Consider the following 27,317-nt stretch of genomic DNA (forward strand, 5'->3'; position numbering starts at 1 on the left):
ATACACAGACACACACGCATGCTAAACAGATACACACTCGCACACACATGGATACACAAGCGCATGCACGTGCAAGAGCAGGACATATTTGTAGTAAGTAACGTACTGGTAAAACTAGTTAACACTGCCTTTGAAATTGAAAATGAGCATAAGACATTTGCATGTATAACATTTACATATTGTCACACATACACTATAAGTAGACACGTGCACAACACACACACACACACACACACACACATACAGTGCCTTGCGAAAGTATTCGGCCCCCTTGAACTTTAAAGACCTGAGACTGGGACGGAGATTTGTCTTCCAACAAGACAATGATCCAAAACATAAAGCAAAATCTACAATGGAATGGTTCAAAAATAAACATATCCAGGTGTTAGAATGGCCAAGTCAAAGTCCAGACCTGAATCCAATCGAGAATCTGTGGAAAGAACTGAAAACTGCTGTTCACAAATGCTCTCCATCCAACCTCACTGAGCTCGAGCTGTTTTGCAAGGAGGAAAGGGAAAACATGTCAGTCTCTCGATGTGCAAAACTGATAGAGACATACCCCAAGCGACTTACAGCTGTAATCGCAGCAAAAGGTGGCACTACAAAGTGTTAACTTAAGGGGGCTGAATAATTTTGCACGCCCAATTTTTCAGTTTTTGATTTGTTAAAAAAGTTTGAAATATCCAATAAATGTCGTTCCACTTCATGATTGTGTCCCACTTGTTGTTGATTCTTCACAAAAAATACAGTTTTATATCTTTATGTTTGAAGCCTGAAATGTGGCAAAAGGTCGCAAAGTTCAAGGGGGCTGAATACTTTCGCAAGGCACTGTATGTGCACACGCATACACACACAGACACATACACACACAGACTCATACAGTACACACACAGTCCTATTTTTCTGCCATGAAAGGACATTTTTACTGAAGCTAAGTTTATTTCTGAAGCATGAGTTAGATGTATTTCGAGGCAGCAGTGTAGGACACATGAGGGATGTTTCACTGCTTTCACACCACCATACACACCCCTGAGATGGAACTTCACTTGGGATGTTTCACTGCTTTCACACCCCCATACACACCCCTGAGATGGAACTTCACTTGGGATGTTTCATCATACGCCGTATTTTATTATCACCTGTGCTGTTTGGGAGGATAGTGCAGAAAATGCGTTGATAGGCCTATTTCAGTCTAGCTGATGGCCATTAATGGGGAGAATTTAGTGGTGCGCCTGATGTGGACTGATGCTCAAGGCTAAGTGATTATGGGATGGAAGTAAAAAACATTACAGCACTGGACCAACGTCTCTGAACCTGCAGATCCATCATCAGCATTTCTAGCAACTAATGTACGCTTTAACACACACACACACACACACACACACACACACACACACACACACACACACACACACACACACACACACACACACACACACACACACACACACACACACACACACACACACACACACACACACACACACACACACACACGATTGGAATATAACATCTCTGATGAGAAGCTGAAAAGAGTACTGAAACATGAGTTGAACATATGGTGGCATATGGTGTACAAACACGACCGTCAAACCATTAAATTAACACTTCCTGAGAATAATTTATCCACACAAAGGCATTAAATTCATCTCTGGGTTTCAGGCCAGCGCAGTTGATATTACTGAGCGTTTGTGGATTGAAAACATCTATGATAACTTTCTGGTCTTTTGCCAAATTACTTTATGTCACTATCATTAGAATGTGCAATAGCAGACTAAGCAATCTAAACAAACTGGATTACATTATTATTATTTAGCGAATGCAAAGTCCCTGAGCCAAGCTCTTTATTATACAGTAAATTATATAGCTCCTTCCTATAAATCAAATCAATTTTTACTTGTCACATACACATGGTTAGCAGATGTTAATGCGAGTGTAGAGAAATGCTTGTGCTTCTAGTTCCACCAATGCAGTAATAACCAACGAGTAATCTAACCTAACAATTCCACAACTACTATCTAAAACACACAAGTGTAAAGGGATAAAGAATATGTACATAAAGATGAATGAGTGATGGTACAGAACGGCATAGGCAAGATGCAGTAGATGCTATCGAGTACAGTATATACATATGAGATGAGTAATGTAGGGTATGTAAACATAAAAGTGGCATAGTTTAAAGTGGCTAGTGACACATGTATTACATAAAGATGGCAAGATGCAGTAGATGATATAGAGTACAGTATATACATATGAGATGAGTAATGTAGGGTATGTAAACATTATATTAAGTGGCATTGTTTAAAGTGGCTAATGATACATTTTTTTCCATCAATTTCCATCAATTTCCATTATTAAAGCTGGAGCTGGAGCTGGAGATGAGTCAGTATGTTGGCAGCAGCCACTCAATGTTAGTGGTGGCTGTTTATTAACAGTCTGATGGCCTTGAGATAGAAGCTGTTTTTCAGTCTCTCGGTCCCTGCTTTGATGCACCTGTACTGACCTCGCCTTCTGGATGATAGTGGGGTGAACAAACCGTGGCTCGGGTGGTTGTTGTCCTTGATGATCTTTATGGCCTTCCTGTGACATTGGTTGGTGTAGGGGTCCTGGAGGGCAGGTAGTTTGCCCCTGGTGATGCGTTTTGCAGACCTAACTACCCTCTGGAGAGCCTTCCGGTTGAGGGCAGAGCAGTTGCCGTACCAAGCGGTGATACAGCCCGACAGGATGCTCTTGATTGTGCATCTGTCGAAGTTTGTGAGTGCTTTTGGTGACAAGCCAAATTTCTTCAGCCTCCTGAGGTTGAAGAGGCGCTGCTGCTCCTTCTTCACAATGCTGTCTGTGTGGGTGGACCAATTCAGTTTGTCCTTGATGTTTATGCCAAGGAACTTAAAACTTACTACCCTCTCCACTACTGTCCCGTCGATGTGGATAGGGGGGTGCTCCCTCTGCTGTTTCCTGAAGTCCACAATCATCTCCTTTGTTTTGTTGACGTTGAGTGTGAGGTTATTTTCCTGACACCACACTCCGAGGGCCCTCACCTCTTCCCTGTAGGCCGTCTCGTCGTTGTTGGCAATCAAGCCTACCACTGTAGTGTTGTCCGAAAACTTGATGATTGAGTTGGAGGCGTGCATGGCCACACAGACGTGGGTGAACAGGGAGTACAGGAGAGGGCTCAGAACGCACCCTTGTGGGGCCCCAGTTTTGAGGATCAGCGGGGTGGAGATGTTGTTACCTACACTCACCACCTGGGGGCGGCCCGTCAGGAAGTCCAGTATCCAGTTGCACAGGGTGGGGTCGAGACCCAGGGTTTGATGACGGGTTTGGAGGGTACTATGGTGTTAAATGCTGGGCTGTAGTCGATGAACAGCATTCTCACATAGGTATAGGGTAGTGTGGTTGCGATTGCGTCATCTGTGGACCTATTGGAGCGGTAAGCAAATTGGAGTGGGTCTAGGGTGTCAGGTAGGGTGGAGATGATATGGTCCTTGACTAGTCTCTCAAAGTACTTCATGATGACTGAAGTGAGTGCTACGGGGCAGTAGTCGTTTAGCTCAGTTACCTTAGCTTTCTTGGGAACAGGAACAATGGTGGCCCTCTTGAAGCATGTGGGAACAGCAGATTGGGATAAGGATGATTGAATATGTCCGTAAACACACCAGCCAGCTGGTCTGTGCATGCTCTGAGGGCGCGGCTGGGGATGCCGTCTGGGCCTGCAGCCTTGCGAGGGTTAACACGCTTAAATGTTTTACTCATGTCGTCTACAGTGAAGGAGAATCTCCACGTTTTGGTAGCGGGCCATGTCAGTGGCACTGTATTGTCCTCAAAGTTATCAAAGAAGTTATTTAGTCTGTCTGGGAGGAAGACATCCTGGTCCGCGACAGGGCTGGTTTTCTTTTTGTAATCCGTGATTGACTGTAGTCCCTGCCACATAGGTCTTGTGTCTGAGCCGTTGAATTGCAACTCTACTTTGTCTTTATACTGACGCTTAGCTTGTTTGATTGCCTTGCGGAAGGAAGAGCTACACTGTTTGTATTCGTTCATGTTTCCGGTCACCTTGCCCTGGTTAAAAGCAGTGGTTTGCGCTTTCAATTTCGCGCGAATGCTGCCATCAATCCATGGTTTCTGGTTTGGGAATGTTTTAATCGTTGCTGTGGGTGTGACATCACTGATGCACTTTCTAATGAACTCGCTCACCGAATCAGCGTATTCGTCAATGTTGTTGTTGGACGCAATGCAGAACATATCCCAATCCACATGATCGAAGCAGTCTTGAAGCGAGGAATCAGATTGGTCGGACCAGCGTTGAACAGACCTGAGCGCGGGAGCTTCTTGTTTTAGTTTCTGTCTGTAGGCTGGAAGCAACCAAATGGAGTCGTGGTCGGCGACGTTGTTTTGGTTCGCCGGCTGGGTTCCGATCCATTGTCCTGGGTGGAAGGCAAAACACAGGATCCTCTTTGGGAAAGTCACATTCCTGGTCGGAATCATGGTGAGTTGACGTTGCTCTTATGTTCAGTAGTTCCTCGCGACTGTATGTAATGAAACCTAAGATTACCTGGGGTACCAATGTAAGAAATAACACGTAAAAAAAAACAAAATAGTGCATAGTTTCCTAGGAACGCGAAGCGAGGCGGCCATCTCTGTCGGCGCCGGAAGTACAATCCACAGAGGTGTGTAGCCATTTCCTGCAGTCAAATGATCTAGTGGCCTCATGGGTGGAATGTTATTCATCTTTTTTATCATTTCATAATTAATAAACATAATTGCATCCGGTGTTTCTTTGTCAAACAGTTTGGTATATTTCAGTCTTCTGTGATGTACAGTATATAAAGTGTAATATTGGGATGCAATCTCAAAATTGACCCTGATTTAGCCCACTGCAGTAAAACGGTTAAAGTGCCAGGTGTGTGTGGACAGACCACACCAGCTGCCAGCCGGCCTCTCCACAGCAGCTCACTGAGCCCTTCAGAGCCTGCAGAGGGATTGGGATCGAGAAATCAATAAAGCCCTATCAGCCAAGCCAGCCAGACGAGCCCAGTGACATTTGGTCTGTGGCCTCCTTCGCCTGTGTTTCTGTGCCTGATATAATCGTCTTTAGAGCTCAGGCTACACTCTTAGAGAAAAGGGTTCTCCAAAGGACAACCCTTTTTGGTTCCAGGCAGAACCCTTTTTGGTTCCAGGTAGAACCCTTTTGGTTTTCATGTAGAAACCTCTGTAGAAAGGGTTCTAGATCAAACCCAAAAGGGTTTTACCTGGAACCAAAAAGTGTTCTTCAAAGGGTTCTCCTGTGGCGACAGCCGAATAACCATTTAAGGTTCTAGATAGCACATTTTCTTCTAAGAGTGTAGACTACTATCTTCCCGTCTGACATTCTCCTGACTCCCCATCTATTTTCTCAATTTCTCCTCTATACCTCTCTCTGTTCCACTTCTCTATACCTCTCTCTATTCCACTTCTCTATACCTCTGTCTGTTCCACTTCTCTATACCTCTCTCTGTTCCACTTCTCTATACCTCTCTCTGTTCCACTTCTCTATACCTCTGTCTGTTCCACTTCTCTATACCTCTCTCTGTTCCACTTCTCTATACCTCTCTCTATTCCACTTCTCTATAACTCTGTCTGTTCCACTTCTCTATACCTCTCTCTGTTCCACTTCTCTATACCTCTCTCTGTTCCACTTCTCTATACCTCTCTCTATTCCACTTCTCTATACCTCTGCCGGTTCCACTTCTCTATACCTCTCTCTGTTCCACTTCTCTGTACCTCTCTCTATTCCACTTCTCTATAACTCTGTCTGTTCCACTTCTCTATACCTCGCTCTGTTCCACTTCTCTATACCTCTGTCTGTTCCACTTCTCTATACCTTTGTCTGTTCTACTTCTCTATACCTCGCTCTGTTCTACTTCTCTATACCTCTGTCTGTTCCACTTCTCTATACCCCTCTCTATTCCACTTCTCTATACCTCTCTTGGTTCAATTTTTCTATACCTCTGTCTGTTCCACTTCTCTATACATCTCTCTGTTCCACTTCTATATCTGCCTGTTCCACTTCTATATACCTTTGTCTGTTCCACTTCTCTATACCTTCTGTTCCACTTCTCTGTTCCACTATTCCACTCTGTATACCTCTGTCTGTTCCACTTCCACTATACCTCTGTCTCTATTCCACTTCTCTATACCTTTGTCTCTATTCGGTTCTACTTCTCTATACCTCTGTCTTTTCCACTTCTCTATACCTCTGTCTGTTCCATTTCTCTATACCCTCTCTCCACTTCTGTTCCACTTCTCTATTACCTCTGTCTGTTCCACTTCTCTATACCTCTGTCTGTCTGTTCCACTTCTCTACTCTCTCTATGCCACTTCTATATACCTCTCTCTGTTACTTCCTATACCTCTGTCTGTTCCACTATTCTCTATACCTCTGTCTGTTCCACTTCTCTATACCTCTGTCTGTTCCACTTCTCTATACCTCTTCTGTTCCACTTCTCTATACTTCCTCTGTCTGTTCCACTTCCACTTCTCTATACCTCTGTCTGTTCCACTTCTATACCTCTGTCTGTTCCACTATTCTCTATACCTCTATTCCACTTCTCTATACCTCTCTCTGTTACTTCTCTGTCTGTTCCACTTCTCTATACCTACCTCTGTCTGTTCCACTTCTCTATACTCTCTGTTCCACTTCTCTATACCTCTGTCTGTTCCACTTCTCTATACCTCTGTCTGTTCCACTTCTATACCTCTGTCTGTTCCACTTCTCTATATCTGTTCCACTTCTCTATACCTCTGTCTGTTCCACTTCTCTATACCTCTCTCTGTTCCACTTCTCTATAACTCTCTCTATGCCACTTCTATATACCTCTCTCTGTTCCACTTCACTATACCTTGCTCTGTTCCACTTCTCTATACCTCTGTCTGTTCCACTTCTCTATACCTCTGTCTATTCCACTTCTCTATACCTCTCTCTATTCCACTTCTCTATACCTCTGTCTGTTTCACTTCTCTATACCTCTCTGTTCCACTTCTCTATACCTCTGTCTGTTCCACTTCTCTATACCTCTGTCTGTTCCACTTCTCTATACCTCTCTCTGTTCCACTTCTCTATACCTCTCTCTATTCCACTTCTCTATACCTCTCTCTATTCCACGTCTCTATACCTCTCTCTGTTCCACTTCTCTTTACCTCTGTCTGTTCCACTTCTCTATACCTCTCTCTGTTCCACTTCTCTATAACTCTCTCTATTCCACTTCTATATACCTCTCTCTGTTCCACTTCAATATACCTTGCTCTGTTCCACTTCTCTATACCTCTATGTTCCACTTCTCTATACCTCTATGTTCCACTTCTCTATACCTCTGTCTATTCCACTTCTCTATACCTCTCTCTATTTCACTTCTCTATACCTCTCTGTTCCACTTCTCTATACCTCTCTGTTCCACTTCTCTATACCTCTGTCTGTTCCACTTCTCTATACCTCTGTCTGTTCCACTTCTCTATAACTCTGTCTGTTCCACTTCTCTATACCTCTGTCTGTTCAATTTCTCTATACCTCTGTCTGTTTCACTTCTTTATACCTCTGACTGTTCCAATTCTCTATACATCTGTCTATTCCACTTCTCTATACCACTGTCTGTTCCACTTCTCTATACTTCTCTCTGTTCCACTTCTCTATACTTCTCTCTGTTCCACTTCTCTATACCTCTCTCTGTTCCACTCTCTACACCTCTGTCTGTTCCACTTCTCTATACATCTGTCTATTCCACTTCTCTATACCACTGTCTGTTCCACTTCTCTATACTTCTCTCTGTTCCACTTCTCTATACTTCTCTCTGTTCCACTTCTCTATACTTCTCTCTGTTCCACTTCTCTATACTTCTCTCTGTTCCACTTCTCTATACCTCTCTCTGTTCCACTTCTCTATACCTCTCTCTATTCCACTTCTCTATACCACTGTCTGTTCCACTTCTCTATACTTCTCTCTGTTCCACTTCTCTATACTCTCTATTCCACTTCTCTATAACTCTGTCTGTTCCACTTCTCTATACCTCGGTCTGTTCCACTTCTCTATACCTCGCTCTGTTCCACTTCTCTATACCTTTGTCTGTTCTACTTCTCTATACCTCGCTCTGTTCTACTTCTCTATACCTCTGTCTGTTCCACTTCTCTATACCCCTCTCTATTCCACTTCTCTATACCTCTCTTGGTTCAATTTTTCTATACCTCTGTCTGTTCCACTTCTCTATACCTCTCTCTGTTCCACTTCTATATACCTCTGCCTGTTCCACTTCTCTATACCTTTGTCTGTTCCACTTCTCTATACCTCTCTCTGTTCCACTTCTCTATTCCTCTCTCTATTCCACTTCTGTATACCTCTGTCTGTTCCACTTCTCTATACCTCTGTCTTTTCCACTTCGCTATACCTCTGTCTGTTCCACTTCTCTTTACCTCTGTCTGTTCCACTTCTCTATACCTTTGTCTGTTCCACTTCTCTATACGTCGCTCGGTTCTACTTCTCTATACCTCTGTCTATTCCACTTCTCTATACCTCTGTCTGTTCCACTTCTCTATACCCCTCTCTATTCCACTTCTCTTTACCTCTGTCTGTTCCACTTCTCTATACCTCTGTCTGTTCCACTTCTCTTTACCTCTGTCTGTTCCACTTCTCTATACCTCTGTCTGTTCCACTTCTCTATACCTCTCTCTGTTCCACTTCTCTATAACTCTCTCTATGCCACTTCTATATACCTCTCTCTGTTCCACTTCACTATACCTTGCTCTGTTCCACTTCTCTATACCTCTGTCTGTTCCACTTCTCTATACCTCTGTCTATTCCACTTCTCTATACCTCTCTCTATTCCACTTCTCTATACCTCTGTCTGTTTCACTTCTCTATACCTCTCTGTTCCACTTCTCTATACCTCTGTCTGTTCCACTTCTCTATACCTCTGTCTGTTCCACTTCTCTATACCTCTGTCTGTTCTACTTCTCTATACCTCTGTCTGTTCCACTTATCTATACCTCTCTCTATTCCACGTCTCTATACCTCTCTCTGTTCCACTTCTCTTTACCTCTGTCTGTTCCACTTCTCTATACCTCTCTCTGTTCCACTTCTCTATACCTCTCTCTATTCCACTTCTATATACCTCTCTCTGTTCCACTTCAATATACCTTGCTCTGTTCCACTTCTCTATACCTCTATGTTCCACTTCTCTATACCTCTATGTTCCACTTCTCTATACCTCTGTCTATTCCACTTCTCTATACCTCTCTCTATTTCACTTCTCTATACCTCTCTGTTCCACTTCTCTATACCTCTCTGTTCCACTTCTCTATACCTCTGTCTGTTCCACTTCTCTATACCTCTGTCTGTTCCACTTCTCTATACCTCTGTCTGTTCCACTTCTCTATACCTCTGTCTGTTCAATTTCTCTATACCTCTGTCTGTTTCACTTCTTTATACCTCTGACTGTTCCAATTCTCTATACATCTGTCTATTCCACTTCTCTATACCACTGTCTGTTCCACTTCTCTATACTTCTCTCTGTTCCACTTCTCTATACTTCTCTCTGTTCCACTTCTCTATACCTCTCTCTGTTCCACTTCTCTACACCTCTGTCTGTTCCACTTCTCTATACATCTGTCTATTCCACTTCTCTATACCACTGTCTGTTCCACTTCTCTATACTTCTCTCTGTTCCACTTCTCTATACTTCTCTCTGTTCCACTTCTCTATACTTCTCTCTGTTCCACTTCTCTATACTTCTCTCTGTTCCACTTCTCTATACCTCTCTCTGTTCCACTTCTCTATACCTCTCTCTATTCCACTTCTCTATACTATACCACTGTCTGTTCCACTTCTCTATACTTCTCTCTGTTCCACTTCTCTATACCTCTCTCTGTTCCACTTCTCTATACCTCTCTCTATTCCACTTCTCTATACCACTGTCTGTTCCACTTCTCTATACTTCTCTCTGTTCCACTTCTCTATACTTCTCTCTGTTCCACTTCTCTATACCTCTCTCTGTTCCACTTCTCTATACCTCTCTCTATTCCACTTCTCTATACCTCTCTCTATTCCACTTCTCTATACCTCTCTCTATTCCACTTCTCTATACCTCTGTCTGTTCCACTTCTCTATACTTCTCTCTGTTCCACTTCTCTATACCTCTCTCTGTTCCACTTCTCTATACCTCTCTCTATTCCACTTCTCTATACCTCTCTCTATTCCACTTCTCTATACCTCTCTCTATTCCACTTCTCTATACCTCTCTCTGTTCCAATGTCTCAGCGTCTTTGAACCTTCTTCACAGTCTTTCACCTGTCTTTTATTTCTGCCTCTTAATTTACCCTTTTAAACTGCCCTCTATTGAATACAAAGTCACAGTTTTGTGATTGACTCTGAAATACAGATACCTGCCCAGGTCACACCTCAGTGAAGAGGTACTCTGTATTGTCTGTTTGGTTTTCATGTTTACACTCTTGGTTCTATTTTGGCTCTAAAATGAACTAGTGTTTGTGCAAGACCCAAGGTAAATGGCCCTTACTTCTGATTAATAAATGAAAGGTATTCTGGGTCTGTAAATAGAGAGCGGCAGCAGCTTATAAACAGAGCAGGAAGTTAGTGTAACACTTTATTTGGATAGTCTATTTCTAGATGCTCTACAGACAATGTACAGACATTTCAACTAACTAGCTACTAATCCTAACCTTAACCATTATCCTAACCCTAAACTTAACCCTAACCCTAACTCTAACCCTAACCCTAACCCTTACGTTTAACTTACCCTAACCCTAACCCTAACCCTAACTCTAACCGTAACCCTTACTTTTAACTTACCTAACCCTAACCCTAACCATTACCCTAACCCTTATTCTTAGCTTCCCTAACCCTAACCCTAACCCTTACCCTAACCCTTATTCTTAGCTTCCCTAACTCTAACCGTAACCCTTACCCTAACCCTTATTCTTAGCTTCCCCTAACCCTAACCCTAACCTTAACCCTTACCCTAACCCTTATTCTTAGCTTCCCTAACCCTAACTCTAACCGTAACCCTTACCCTAACCCTTATTCTTAGCTTCCCCTAACCCTAACCCTAACCTTAACCCTTACCCTAACCCTTATTCTTAGCTTCCCCTAACCCTAACCCTAACCCTTACCCTAACCCTTATTCTTAACCTAACCCTAACCCTAACCCTTACCCTAACCCTTATTCTTAACCTAACCCTAACCCTAACTCTAACCTTAACCCTTAACCTAACCCTTGTTCTTAACTTACCCTAACTCTAACCTTAACCCTTACCCTAACCCTTATTCTTAACCTAACCCTAACCCTAATTCTAACCTTAACCCTTAACCTAACCCTTATTCTTAACCTAACCCTAACCCTAACCTTAACCCTTAACCTAACCCTTATTCTTAACCCTTAACCTAACCCTAACCTTAACCCTTAACCTAACCCTAACCTTAACCCTGAAACTAACCCTTATTCTTAACCTAACCCTAACCTTAACCCTTAACCTAACCTTAACCCTTAACCCTAACCCTTAACCTAACCCTAACCTTAACCCTTAACCTAACCCTTATTCTTAACCTAACCTTAACCCTTAACCTAACCTTAACCCTTAACCGTAACCCTTAACCTAACCCTAACCTTAACCCTTAACCTAACCCTTATTCTTAACCCTTAACCTTAACCCTTAACCTAACCCTAACCTTAACCCTTAACTTAACCCTAACCTTAGCAAGAAGTTGCTTATCAGCAGATGTGTTGATAGTATGACCACCTGTAGTCTGAGTAGAACTATGAGGCCTTTTGGGTCATTTGTATTGTGCCTTGGAGTTGCCTTGTAAGTTGTTTTACAAAAGTATTTAGGACCTTTGAACTTTTGATACGTTCTAAAGTGAATAATATTTCTGTCAATTTTATACATGTAGCGCCATATTCAGCTTTCTGTTTTCTATCCACTTTCATCTGAAAATGGAAAAGCCCAGGATATTGGATAACCTATCACGACGAAGGCAGTCATGCAGTTAATGGGTCATTTGCAACACTTAATTGAGAAAAATAGTTTTAGTTAAAATTCATATTGAACGTAATTATCCTTTAACGTTACTTCATAATTCTCTCAAACCACTGCCAGAGGGAGTATTTTTCTATCTTTCCAGGTCAGATATAAAAACAGAACATTAGCATTTAATATAATTGGAAGAATTGTTTTCAGGATACTGTATGTGACCAGGTTAAGATGAGCCTTGTCCTTGAGGCAGAACTGAGCGATATCCATTAGATGGGCCAGCTCCGAAGTCAAAATGGACTATAATGTAAATTCATGAAAACAAACATTTGCTTTTTGGTCTTAATTTAAGAGCAGGGTTAGGCATTAGGGTAAGCAGTGTGGTTAGGGTTAGGTTTAAAATCAAATGTATGACTTTGTTGCTGTGTCAGCTACTGACCACTCTGCAGAGCTGCCTCTAGAACAAGATTCATGATGAAAAACTCTAACCTGCGTATGTGACCTGGCTGCAATCCTAATTCCAAGTCAAGTCAACTTTGTTGAGTTAATTCCAAATCCTCACATCTGAGAGGTCATAGAGGGTTATAGATTGGGCTAGTTTCAGTCTCAGCTCAAATCTTAGCTCTATGAATTTATATGTCCATTGGGGTTGATAGGCACAATGTCACAGACATGAGAACTTATCTTATACACTGCAGTCTCTCACCCAAGCTCTGACCTCTTGTCTATTGATATTAAAAATATATGTCACAAACACTTTGCCTGACTGTGTCACACAGAGGGAGAAGTGGTTTGACGCCATGTCTCTTAATGTGATTATGTTCATCTGATTTAAACCAAATAGAATGATCTGGGAAATCATTTCAGAATCCATTTTGGAACCCACAATGTCCACATTGTATTTGCAAATGCCATATCCTAAGCCTAAGGAGACGTGACTAGCAGTAAAGAAACGACGAAGACTGTAGATTGGGGCTCAGTTATTACTCTGTTACTGGAAGTCCCGCATCACTAGAGAAGTGGCACTTCCTCTCTAATTAGAGCAGTTTGGCAGGCCAGGCAGTCTCCCTCCCTCTAAGTGTCCCTCAGTGTTTCAAAGCAGATAACTCAGCCATATCTCTTCTTTTGTGGTTTGGAAAGTTTTCTTTAATTGCTGTTTAAATGTTAATCAGGCTTAGTATGTAGCCTCAGGTACAAATAGAGGTGTTTTATCGACTAAATACAGAGCATGTCCTTCTGCCTCCAGAGTATACTGACATACTGTTTTTGCAGATAGATGTTGTTGAAGATCACCTTTCATTACAGAGACCAGATGCATCTGAAGGGAGCAAAATGAAAGATTGTTATTTCATAAAAGGATTAATAAAGCAAATGTCAATCCATCAAACACTCAGGGGAGGACGTACACATCCCTCTGGTAAATATCAAGCACTCAGGGGAGGATGTACACATCCCTCTGGTAAATATCAAGCACTCAGGGGAGGATGTACACATCCCTCTGGTAAATATCAAGCACTCAGGGGAGGATGTACACATCCCTCTGGTAAATATCAAGCACTCAGGGAGGATGTACACATCCCTCTGGTAAATATCAAGCACTCATCCTCTGGGGAGGATGTACACATCCCTCTGGTAAATATCAAGCACTCAGGGAGGACGTACACATCCCTCTGGTAAATATCAAGCACTCAGGTGGGGACGTACACATCCCTCTGGTAAATATCAAGCACTCAGGGGGAGGATGTACACATCCCTCTGGTAAATATCAAGCACTCAGGGAGGATGTACACATCCCTCTGGTAAATATCAAGCACTCAGGGAGGATGTACACATTCCTCTGGTAAATATCAAGCACTCAGGTGGGGATGTACACATTCCTCTGGTAAATATCAAGCACTCAGGGGAGGATGTACACATCCCTCTGGTAAATATCAAGCACTCAGGGGAGGACGTACACATCCCTCTGGTAAATATCAAGCACTCAGGTGGGGACGTACACATCCCTCTGGTAAATATCAAGCACTCAGGGGAGGATGTACACATCCCTCTGGTAAATATCAAGCACTCAGGGGAGGATGTACACATTCCTCTGGTAAATATCAAGCACTCAGGTGGGGATGTACACATTCCTCTGGTAAATATCAAGCACTCAGGGAAGATGTACACATCCCTCTGGTAAATATCAAGCACTCAGGGGAGGATGTACACATTCCTCTGGTAAATATCAAGCACTCAGGTGAGGATGTACACATTCCTCTGGTAAATATCAAGCACTCAGGTGAGGATGTACACATTCCTCTGGTAAATATCAAGCACTCAGGGGAGGATGTACACATCCCTCTGGTAAATATCAAGCACTCAGGGGAGGATGTACACATCCCTCTGGTAAATATCAAGCACTCAGGGGAGGATGTACACATTCCTCTGGTAAATATCAAGCACTCAGGTGGGGATGTACACATTCCTCTGGTAAATATCAAGCACTCAGGGGAGGATGTACACATTCCTCTGGTAAATATCAAGCACTCAGGTGAGGACTCAGGGGATTTTGACTTGTAATTATGAAAAAGAGGATAGCAGACAACAATGAACAATGATAGATCGTAGTGACAATGTTCACCCAAAAAAGTATTGGATTATTATGAGGGACAATTTCTGGATTCTGCCTGAACCCGCTGGAGCTTAGATAGGAGGGTCTAAATATACAAAGGTAAGACTGAAAGCAGGGACTAGAGATGTGAGGCCCTGACGCCGCTGGTCAGTCAGCATGTTCTCACTGCCATTGGCACAAAGGCTTGGTTGAACTTGTAAGTGCCCATGTAGAACGATTGAGCTGCAGCTCAGACAGGATTATCAAATGACACTTCAGCTTCCCAAGCTAGTCACAACTGAAGCTTACACGGGCCACGAGAGTAGAGAAGGAAAGCTTACTGTAGGTATGCCGGACTTTAAACACCAGAACCTAGACACCAGAACTTTTCTCATTGTTTTTGTTGTGGCCTGTTCTGCAGAGGTAGACTTTAGGGGAGAGAATGGGGAAGGGACGGGGGGACGAGGGAAAACAAAAAACAACCAGTGGTTCCGGACGGTGCTGAGAGCATTTCATCTTTGGTGCTTAGAGAATACAAACAATCCAGTAATCGTCCCTGACCTTGACACCGACAACAAGGTCATTGAGGAGCAGGGGTATTTGCATTTCCACAAATGATTTGCGGATACATGCAGAACAATTAGCAAACTGGATTATCAGGCATCGTGTTGTGTAACCCCCCACCCCCACACACACACACCTCTCTGTGACTGTACCTGTACTCCTTCAACTCTCTCTCTTTCTCTCTTTCTCTCTTTCTGTGTCTGTCTGTCCGTGTCTGTCTGTCTGTGTCTGTCTGTGCCTGTCTGTGTCAGTCTCTCTGTGTCTGTCCGTGTCTGTCTCTCTGTGTCTGTCTCTCTGTGTCTGTCTGTGTCTGTCCGTGTCTGTCTCTCTGTGTCTGTCTCTCTGTGTCTGTCCGTGTCTGTTTCTCTGTGTCTGTCTGTGTCTGTCTGTGTCTCTCTCTCTGTGTCTGTCTGTGTCTGTCTCTCTGTGTCTGTCTGTGTCTATCTCTCTGTGTCTGTCCGTGTCTGTCTGTCTGTGTCTGTCCGTGTCTGTTTCTCTGTGTCTGTCTGTGTCTGTATGTGTCTGTCTCTCTGTGTCTGTCCGTGTCTGTCTGTCTGTCCGTGTCTGTCTGTCTGTGTCTGTCTGTCTGTGTCTGTCTGTCCGTGTCTGTCTGTCTGTGTCTGTCTGTCTGTCTGTGTCTGTCTGTCCGTGTCTGTCTGTCCGTGTCTGTCTGTCCATGTCTGTCTGTCTGTGTCTGTCTGTCTGTGTCTGTCTGTCTGTCCATGTCTGTCTGTCTGTGTCTGTCTGTCTGTGTCTGTCTGTGTCTGTCTGTCTGTCTGTGTCTGTCTGTGTGTGTCTGTCGTGTCTGTGTCTGTCCGTGTCTGTGTCTGTCTGTCTGTCTGTGTGTGTCTGTCTGTGTCTGCCTGTGTCTGTGTCTGCCTGTGTCTGTCTGTCTGTGTCTGTCTGTGTCTGTCTGTCTGTGTCCGTGTCTGTCTGTCTGTCTGTCTGTCTGTCTGTCTGTCTGTCTGTCTGTCTGTCTGTCTGTCTGTCTGTCTGTCTGTGTCTGTCTGTCTGTCTGTGTCTGTCTGTGTCTGTCTGTCCGTGTCTGTCTGTCTGTCTGTGTCTGTCTGTCTGTCTGTCCGTGTCTATCTGTCTGTCTGTCTGTCTGTCTGTGTCTGTCCGTGTCTGTCTCTCTGTGTATGTCTGTGTCTGTCTGTCTGTCTGTCTGTCTGTCTGTCTGTCTGTCTGTGTGTGTCTGTCTGTCTGTGTGTGTCTGTCTGTCTGTGTCTGTCTGTCTGTGTGTGTCTGTCTGTGTCTGTCTGTCTGTCTGTGTCTGTCTGTGTCTGTCTGTCTGTCTGTCTGTCTGTCTGTCTGTCTGTCTGTCTGTCTGTCTGTCTGTCCGTGTCTGTCTGTCTGTCCGTGTCTGTCTGTCTGTCCGTGTCTGTCTGTGTCTGTCCGTGTCTGTCTCTCTGTGTCTGTCTGTGTCTGTCTGTCTGTCTGTGTCTGTCTGTCTGTGTGTGTCTGTCTGTGTGTGTCTGTCTGTGTCTGTCTGTGTGTGTCTGTCTGTGTCTGTCTGTGTGTGTGTCTGTCTGTGTCTGTCTGTCTGTGTCTGTCTGTGTGTGTCTGTCTGTGTCTGTCTGTGTGTGTCTGTCTGTCTGTGTCTGTCTGTGTCTGTCTGTGTGTGTCTGTCTGTGTCTGTCTGTCTGTGTCTGTGTGTGTGTGTCTGTCTGTGTCTGTCTGTCTGTGTCTGTGTGTGTGTGTGTCTGTCTGTGTGTGTTTGTAAGTCGCTCTGGATAAGAGCGTCTGCTAAATGACTTAAATGTAAATGTAAATGTGTGTGTCTGTGTCTGTCTGTGTGTGTCTGTCTGTGTCTGTCTGTCTGTGTGTGTCTGTCTGTGTCTGTCTGTGTGTGTCTGTCTGTGTCTGTCTGTCTGTGTGTGCACGTGTGCATCCTCTGGAGTCTCCTTTATGTAATTAAATTACTTTCATCCTCTAACAATGGAACCGCACCTTTGTTATAAAATATTCTAGGGGTTTAGATACGATTATACTCAAGGCAGATTTAATTTGTGTTTTCAACAGTTTTATTATAATAGTAGGGATAGAGGTCTTGAGTTGAGCTACAATGGTTTCATAAAAGGGAATTAAAAGATGACCCTCTAGAGCATCAAACAATGATGTATTATGCTGAATAATTCTGAATGAAATATTATGCTGAGTGATGCCAATCAGATACCCAATATAGTACATTCCTGGACAATAATTCCCTACCTGCCCATGATGCTTCATCGCTGAGGTTGAGATCCCCTGCCTCTCCTCCCAGAAAGGTAGCTTAGCCACTAACCCCAGTCCAGCATGCCTCTCTCGCCGCAGCCCAGCCGCTAAGCCCAGCCCAGCATCCCTCTCGCGCCGCAGCCTAGCCGCTAACCCCAGCCCAGCATTCCTTTCTCGCTGCAGCCTAGCTGCTAATCCCAGCTCTATCTCCTCTCTCCTCCCAGCCTTGCTCATAACACCAACCCAGCTCTTTCCCAAACCAGGCTTCATAAATCCCAGCTCAGATCCCAACAGGAGAGCGGTCCCTCCCAGGCCCCAGGGCCCGGGAAGATCAATCCAAGGTGGAGTGACTGCAAGCCTCAGCAGCTTTTGCCCTGCTTTAAGTGCAAATAGATTCAATCAGCAGGGAGTGAGAGGGCCTCCATGGTGAGGGGTCCGGGACTGACAGTTGCTAGGAGGGATGTGTGAGGAGAAGTAAGGTGCAATGTGTGTATGTGTGTGTGTGTGGAATTATTGTTCTTTTTTCAAAGGGAGGTGTTAATGAGTGCACCAGAATGGAAAATCACAACACTGTTATTTTCAGTGATTTTATTCACTTTATTTTGGCGCACACAACAGGTGTTCAAAGTGATTAATGTTCTGTCCTCCAACACAACCTGTCCAACCATCCTTCCTATTTTTCATACTGGGTTTTCTTAGTATGATAGGATGCTGTTCAGTACATGTTGTTTTTCAGAGTCTACTGGCAGTCTACCAGCTTAAACCCTGGCTTTCTTCCTGTCTATTCCAGTCTCTGTCAGTGTTTCTTCCCACCTAAATCCTGGCTTCTCTCTTTCTCTCGCTCTCTCTGTTTCTTCCAGTCCACTCTGGGTCAGACGGAGGACCCTGCAGGAGGACATACTGTGGGAGGGGCCGCCAGTGTGTGCTGCTGGAGGTGACGGGCCGGGCAGAGTGTGTGTGCCAGGAGAAGTGTCGGCCCACCTTTGTGCCGGTGTGCGGCTCCGACGGCAGGTTCTACGAGAACCACTGTGAGGTGTACCGCACCGCCTGCCTGCAGAAGAGACGGATCTACGTGGTGCACAGCAAGGACTGCTTCTTCAAAGGTAGAACCACATCACCACACAGTGATGTTGTTATTATTGAACATGTTGATGTTCTGATACCAAACAAGTCCAATTGAAAATATACCATTTTGTTTAATGAATCAAAGGAACTCTAAAACCTGAAGCTGGGAGAAAATTAAATCCACACACTGCAACTGTGAGTTACAAACAAAACATTCTTTAGAAGTTGTGCTAATTATGTCAGTCGAGGACACAGAATTCCTTCTTAAAATACAGACAGCAACAAAAACAGTGACGGATGGCTAGACTTTATTTTAAAGTAATTCTTTCAGTCAATACAAATGGAGTCAAACAAATGGGGCATTAAATAAATGAAAGAGGGAAATTATTTGTGCCTCATCCATTTGTAGTTTGTGTCCTGGCACTCAAGGCTATTGTCCTGGAAACCATATCATTGCACTAGATTGGTCTCTTACCATATGCAGTCTCCATTATAAGAGGTTGTATTCAGCTTCTATATGCTTTTATATTGTATTAGGATTCATTTCAATTAATGAATTGAGCCAGTTCCTAAAATTGAAGAAACTGAACATTGCCCACTAAACAATGTTAGAATAATGTACGCCGAATGGCAGGCTTGTATATAGGAAATGTCCTTTACATGTATGTTGAGTTATCATATATAATTCAAAGTATGGCATAAGCATCCCAGCAATATCTAACATATGCACATATTTTCTGTCAAACCTGCAACTTCAGTTTGCTAACAGCTTCAATTCATAACAAATGACCACGGATCACAAATACTGCATTGATTATCATTGGACTCCCAGACCCCTCCCTCCTGAACAAATGTGCAATTCAGGAAAAAACTCCTGCCTTATTATCCACAATGCAGACCACCCACTCAGTCACTGCTTCGACCTCCTGCCATCAGGATGTAGCTACTGGTCGGTAAAAGGCCACTCTAATACAATACAACAGTAGCAGTGCTCTAATGTTAAACTCCTCTGTTTCACTGTCGATACTGGGACAGTGAAGGTTGTTTCTTGTTGTTACACATCACACTGAACAATGTAACAGCCAGTAGGCAGCACTACATCTATTATTTACTGACTGTTTCCCTGTTGATAATGTTTACTGCTTTTCATTGCTTGGTCTGGGACGGGTAGACTGTGTCTTGCTGTCTACTTGTGGTGAAAAATCATTTCCCCTTGAAGACCTGTGAACAGTATCCATTGAGTCCTTACTGTCTACAATAACGTATGCATGACTGGCTGAGGAGGCAATGCCCCTACTCCTCTCTACTCCTCTAAAGATCATTTCCCATTTAGACTGGGACAGTAAAACACAGTAATTATCGGCCTTATGCTTCTATCAGTAGAAGCAAGTAGCGGAGTACAGTACATGGTTTACAATGGTGTCATGTGAAGCTGGGTCCAGGTAGTTAGAGAGGAGAAGTGAACATGCAGAAATGTTCTGTCATCTCACATTCGAGTGCAAGAGATCCCTGGCAGACACTGCCATGCATGCTTTATTCAAATTAGGCAGGTGTTCAATCGCAACATTACACTTGATTACCGTTTCAGTGCAAGCCAGCGACGGAAGAGGCTCACATAAGTAGTAATGCTTAAATATCAGTGAAGACGTATTTGTTTACCTTCCTGTGCGAAGAGCGGTGGGGTGGAACATTATAGAGTCTGCTGAAAATGCAAGGATTAGGTACAGATGTAGGATATTCATTTGAAGCTAGTTTTCTACAGTAGAAAAATAATTCTGCAGCAACATGAAATGTGAATCTTTACGTGGATTGTAATGAATGGACATTTTTGTAGTTGTTGATGCACTTTTCGTGAGGGAATATCAAGTCTTCATTTTCAAGATGGAAATTGCAAACTTCAGAAGCCTTTTAAAACCTCAAATAAACAACTAGTTTTACATTTGCTGCACTGCAAAAGGGTGATCAAATTGAAATCCTGTATCTGTTATGTACTATAAATAGGATGGAGTCTAACTTTAATACAGCATTATGATCTCAAATTGTATTTGTAAGACTGTCACCACCATTATCAACCGTACAAAAGCACGCAGAAATAGACTAAAGTGTTGATTTTTCTAAAACCGCAAAAGAATCAGTAGGAGATTGAAGGATTCAGAGCAACAAAAAAAAGATTATTCTATCAAATGATGACTGAAAACCAGCTGTCCTCTAAGAACCATTTTAAATGGTTAATTATTATGGACACAATTAGTCAGGGTGAAGGGGATTGGCATAACAGTCCCTTATCTAGAGAAAAGTGTACAAAACCCATGTTTTACTATGGCTTTCCTTATGGATGGCGACACGGTGGTGGACGTAAAGGAAAGTCCTAAGGCTTCTCCCCTCAACACCTTATTCCTGTTTCCCCCACACAGAAATACTCTTTCAACCCCTTCATTTTGAAGCCAATAGGAAGAGATTGCAGCCTGCCATCCACTCAATAGTATTGATGTAAGCCTTTAGCTCTTGGCCATTGGCCTGTGACAAGCTGGAGATATGATTGTCGGGTGCTCTAGAAATGCTTATGGAATCCTGGCTCAGGCTTTTGTCGTATTTCGTGGTGACGTTACTTTAGTGTTTCAACAAGGAGTGTAGCTGATGGGAATACAATAAATCACCAGTCATCTCACATCTCACCAGTATGCCACATTCAGGGGGCATACTGTACATCCCTGAACACACACGCAAACACAAATGTACATGCACAGCACACTCAGGCACACAGATCACCCACACAAGAACTGGTCAGCAAACTACCCCACAGTACAGCTCCATTGCTTGATTGGAAATAAATACAAACAAGAGAACAACTTTGTTTGCCCTTGTTTTTACTTCTGAACAACATCCCGGGTCAGGCCCATTTCCCGACCCCCTTTAATTAAAACAACGCTCGCTAAAACAATCCAAACAGAGCTAACAGAACTAACATGGCTGATTATTTGAATAGCTTTCATCTCCTGAATGATGGACCACAACAAAGCACAGCCTGTTCTGCTGCAGCCTGCAGCACAGCGGAGGTCTGTGAAGCAGCCAGGCTGACCGACCGATTTCTTCTTCCCATTCAGCCCAATCCAACGCCCCCATCTTCCAACACAGACGGGGTGAAGTTACAACTGGTCCCCCTCTCCCCCTACCCTTCCCCCTGCCCTACCTCCTACCCTCCTCCTACCCTTCTCCCTACCCTTCTCCCTACCCTTCCTCCTTCCCTTATGTCTACCCTTCTGCCTACCCTTCCTCCTTCCCTTATGTCTACCCTTCTGGCTACCCTTCTCCCACCCTTCTTCCTACCCTTCCTACCCCTACCCTTCCTACCCTTTCCTACCCTCCTCCTACCCTCCTCCTACCCTTCTTCCTACCCTTCTCCCTACCCTTCTCCCTACCCTTCTCCCTACCCTTCCTCCTTCCCCTACCCTTCTGCCTACCCTTCCTCCTTCCCTTATGTCTACCCTTCTGCCTACCCTTTCCTTCCCTTAACCCTTCCTACCCTTCTCCCACCCTTCTTCCTACCCTTCTCCCTACCCTTCCTCCTTCCCTTATGCCAACCCTTCTCCCTACCCTTCTCCCTACATTGACCACAGTCAAAAGTAGTGTACTCGGGAACAGGGTGTTTTTTGGGATGAGTCCCCAGCCTGTAGATTGCGTTTAAAAATGACTCTACCAGGGTCAGACCGAGTTCAGAAACAAGTAATTGAGGGGCCATTGCCGCTCCTCGCGAGTCTTGATAATGATCATTCGGACACGTCACACGTCGGACAAATTAGAGCAACAGCAATGGATGGAAGTTCACTTGTGTTTTTCTTCTGTTTTTCTTCTCTCAGCATTTGACTGCTCTCTGGTCTCTTATCGGTCTGCTTGGTTTGATGTCTGGCTGTGGTTATTGCATTAGCTATCAAAACTGCTTTTCACTGTGCCCTGTGCCCACTGTGTGGACTCTTTTCTTAAGTGTCTGTCTTATTGCTTGCTGATCTTTGACCCCTTGTGTCTAAAGCCATTAGCTCAGTTACAAAAACACTTTGGTTTTGGAGGAGTAGATCAGTTTCAGGCACAGTTCACGCCCTGCAGACCTCAGCCAAGCGCTTGCAGGGCCACCCGGGTTCCCAGTGTGAATCGGAGGTCTGAAATGCTCCTGACTCTGTACACAAGCCAGTAGTGTACATGATGCTGAATACTGTGCAGTATCTGGCTCATCATACCACTGCACTGTCATGTCATTTTATAGCTACATCAAATTGTTTTACTCTCATTATTCTAAGTATGAAATGCTTGTAAGTTATACACACAAACTGGACCTGTTCTGTCTGTAGTTTTCCTACTTCCAAGAATGTCATTGTTTTAATGTCATATTAAACAATGTTGAGCATTATTTTGTACTGAAACTGAATAGACTGAGTATACAAAACATTAAGTTACAAAACGTCATACTATTGAAGTCGGCTGGATGTCCTTTGGGTGGTGGACCAATCTCGCTATACTCTGGAAACTGTTGTGTGAATAACCCAGCGGTGCAGTTCTTGACACAAAACGGTGCGCCTGGGACCTACTACCAAACCCCCAGTTCAAAGGCACTTCATTATTTTGTCTTGCCTATTCACCCTCTAAATGGCACACACACACAATCCATTTCTCAAGTGTCTCACGGCTTAACCATCCTTACTTAACCTGTTTATCAACAAGGGTTCATAGCGTTCACCTGGATTCACCTGGTCAGGCAACAGTATGTCATGGAAAGAGCAGGTGTTCATAATGTTTTGTACACTCAGTTTACGTACTACGGTCCCTTACCTCCATTATATGGCGCCCTGTATGAGGACAAACCCTCTATGGAGCACATCATGCCTGCATCCCAAATGGCACCCTACTTCAAATCAAATCAAATTGTATTTGTCACATGTGCCTTACAGTGAAATGCTTACTTACAAGCCCTAAACCAACAATGGTTTAAGAAGTAAATTAAAAAAATAGAAAATGAAAGTTAAAAATAGAAAATAAAATAAACAAATAATTTAACAGCAGCAGTAAAATAACAAGCGAGGCTATTGTCGTGGAAATTTCCTCTATTTACCAAATCATGGGAGCAAACCACACACACAAGTCAGAGTTAGTTATCAAAGTCCATCTTTAATTATATGAGCTCTATCACAATCCTGTGACTCTCAGGTCAGTCAGTGTTTCTCAGGTAATTCTCTGAGAGCCCCTTCTGCATTGTAACTGCGATCCTTTAATAGCAAAGAACACACATAGTCAGACAGCATAGACATAATACATCGTTCAGCTTTGTCTCCTTCCTCAAACCCCAGAACCATAAACCAATCCTCCATATCAACAGGCATATATCAAATTGTCATTTAGATACAACCAATTCTAAATACAACCAATCCTGGACAAACTCATGGAGAGGAGGATGATTGCTATACGTTAAGATAGGGACAACATTAGAGGGAGCATAGAATGATTCCAGACACTGCCATCCTCCTTTCCCCGCTGGGAAACGTAGGGAGTGACTCCACACAGACACAGTGGAGCAAAAGATATGTTTACACATGATGACACTTTGACCTCTCCCCTCTCTGCGGCCCATGCAACTTAGTCTTGACATAGGACAGATAACTGCAACCTCGCCACAGTATTATACAAAAATACCATTCTGATGAGAAGTAACTTACAAACATATGATGAATATAAAACATCTAACCTATGTTACCAGCAAATTCTGATTATTTCCACAACACTATATACAGGAGGTACCAGTACAGAGTCAATGTGCGGGGGAACCGGTTAGTCGAGGTAATTGAGGTTATATGTACATGTAGGTAGAGTTAAAGTGACTATGCATAGATTATAAACAGAGAGTAGCTGCAGGGTAAAAGAGGGGTCTGAGTAGCCCTTTGATTAGCTGTTCAGGAGTCTTATGGCTTGGGGGTAGAAGCTGTTATGACCTAGACTTGGCGCTCTGTTACCACTTGCTGTGCAGTAGCAGAGAGAATAGTCTATGACTAGGGTAGCTGGAGTCTTTGACCATTTTTAGGGCCTTCCTCTGACACCTATAATTACACCTATATTAACTATATTTCCTATATTTCCTATATTTCTTTTGATCAGAAGAAGTATTGCATTATGGACCTTGGTCAAAAGAGCCTCTTCACACTTACTAGACTTTTCGTAAAAATACAGTTGGCAACACCTATTACTCGAATGTAAACTTACGTACTTGCTACGTCTCGACCACTACCTACGGAGGTAGCACATGACACCTGCCTGACAGTTGCAACCCTTGAAGCAGGGTAGTGTAAACAGAATTGTCTCGTTGAGCCAGCAGCTCTACAGTAAAAATGGTAATAGCAGAGCAATGTTTTTGAAACAGTCCAAATGTATAGACATTTTCCTAATATTTGAGACTTGTTTTGTGTTTTTACCTGAAATTGCAGTAACAGCCTGATACATTCTGACATTGTTCCAGTAACTGCTGGCTGCACTGAGCCAGGTAAAAGTATGGAAGCCCATCATCATCACCTAAAACATGTCAAATGTAGATCATACGCATAGATGTTTTTAATTTGTAACATTGTGTGGTGATGGGTGGGAAATTGTTTTCTTGGGGCGAAACTAACCAACTATAGAATTCTCTTTCGCCACGCCGCTCCTCAGTCTCTCCTTCATATTTTGTAGTGGGAATAGGGCCTAAACTGTGCCACTTCTATTGTAAAGTTGTGCAGGGCACATATAACTGCCTGAGAAACTATCATTCCTTCTTCTCCTTATTCAGGGCTGTGCTGTTGAGTGTTTTGCCAGCCAGATGAGATGTGGCCATGCCCCAGTTCCCCCCTGACAGCACTTCATGTGTTACAGTTTTGTTATTAACAACCCTTCTAACAATCCCCATCCTTCTCAGTTCTCTCATGAACACCTCCCCCTACCCGTCCTCACAGTCACGTGCTCACCTATATTAAGTTTATTCCTCCCCACAGATTCATTATGTGAAAGTAGTATTTGCTGTGTGGAAATGGATGCCCTGTCCCGGATTGAAATGTCCCCAGCTCCTCCATTAGTCCCCTGTATTATACATATCACTCACACCTATGAAAATAGAAAGGTCTTCTGGTCGCTGTACATGCTGGTGAGCTGGTGAACATTCACAGACAGTTTGACTACAGATCCATTACAGCCCAGCGGTCCCTGCCTGCCAACGCCCTGGTCCTAGCCCAGATCTTTTAACTTCCTCCACTGCGAATGCCGGCGCAGATGGAGAACAAAACACGCCCACGGTTACCGTTTAGACAAAATGGCCGTGCTGTGGCGTTGTAGTGTTGTGGCTCAGTAGGGACATGTTGGGACAGCTTTACTGTGCATGGTGCTTTTAAGGCTATCAGACCCTGCTTTTATGGACCATTGTGCCTTCTTCCTGTTTGTCGCATCGTATACTAAAACTCCTCTCGGTGGCCATGAGGCAGTCAGCCAACATACTGTTCACACCAGACTCGGGCTGGATCCCAAATGACATTGTGTTTCCTTTATAGTGCACTACTTTTGACTAGAGCCCTATGGGCTACTGTTTATACACATTGTATATGTATTTCTATACGTGATTTTTGATATAGCTCACTTAATACATCTACTGCTGTACATGTCAGTCTTAGTTTAGCGTGTGTAACTTCCCCGGTGTACACACAGTGCATTCAGAAAGTATTCAGACCCCTTGACTTTTTCCACATTTTGTTTGTCACGGCAGATTTCCTCCTCTTCCTCTGAAGAGGTGAAACAAGGATCGGACCAATATGCAGCGTGGTAGGTGTCCATGTTTTAATAGGGAAAACTGAACATGAACACAAATACAAAATAACAAAGTGAACTGACAACGAAACAGTCCCGTGTGGCACAAACACAGACACAGGAACCAATCACCCACAAAATACCCAAAGAACATGGCTGCCTAAATATGGTTCCCAATCAGAGACAACGATAAGCACCTGCCTCTAATTGAGAACCAATCTAGGCAACCATAGACTTCCATAAACACCTAGAAAGAAAACAGCCCCACAAACATACAAAACAAAACACATACATCACCCATGTCACACCCTGACCTAACCAAAATAACAAGGAAAACAAGGAACACTAAGGTCAGGGTGTGACCCTGTTACGTTACAGCTTTATTCTAAAGTTGATTAAAACGCTTTTTTTCTCATCAATCTACACACAATACCTCATAATGACAAAGCAAAAACATGTTTTTTATTTATTTTAGCAAATGTATAAACATTTTTTTTTTAAATATCACATTTACATAAGTATTCATACCCTTTGCTAAATACTTTGTTGAAGCACCTTTGGCAGACTTCGAGTCTATGACGCTACATGCTTGGAACATCTGTATTTTTTGTAGTTTCTCCCATTCTTCTCTGCAGTTCCTCTCAAGCTCTGTCAGGTTGGATGGGGAGCGTCGCTGCACAGCTATTTTCAGGTCTCTCCAAAGGTGTTCGATCGGGTTAAAGTCCAGGCTCTGGCTGGGCCACTCAAGGACATTCAGAGACGTGTCCCGAAGCCACTCCTGTGTTGTCTTGGCTGTGTGCCCCAGTCTGAGATCCTGCGCGCTCTGGAGCAGGTTTTCATCAATGATCTCTCTGTACTTTGCTCCGTTCATTTCTCCCTTGATCCTGACTAGTCTCAGAGTACCTGGCACTGAAAAACATCCCCACAGCATGACGCTGCCACCACCGTAGGGATGGTGCCAGGTTCCTCCGGACGTGACGTTTGGCATTCAGTCCAAATAGCTCAATCTTGGTTTAATCAGATCAGAGAATCTTGTTCCACATGGTCTGAGAGTCCATTAGGGCAAAGT

General features: G+C 43.6%; 1 protein-coding gene across 1 annotated transcript in view; it reads left to right on the forward strand.

Moving 5' to 3' along the window:
- The window catches only part of LOC135550950 (follistatin-related protein 4-like), a 258,177-nt gene that overhangs the window by 109,957 nt on the left and 120,903 nt on the right, over nucleotides 1–27,317 (forward strand). The window contains exon 4 of the mRNA XM_064982240.1: nucleotides 18,238–18,480. Within this exon, the coding sequence (XP_064838312.1) occupies nucleotides 18,238–18,480 (243 nt within the window). The remainder of the gene's footprint in view (nucleotides 1–18,237; nucleotides 18,481–27,317) is intronic.

The sequence above is a fragment of the Oncorhynchus masou genome, chromosome 12 (assembly GCF_036934945.1).
Source record: "Oncorhynchus masou masou isolate Uvic2021 chromosome 12, UVic_Omas_1.1, whole genome shotgun sequence".
Lineage (NCBI taxonomy): Eukaryota > Metazoa > Chordata > Actinopteri > Salmoniformes > Salmonidae > Oncorhynchus > Oncorhynchus masou.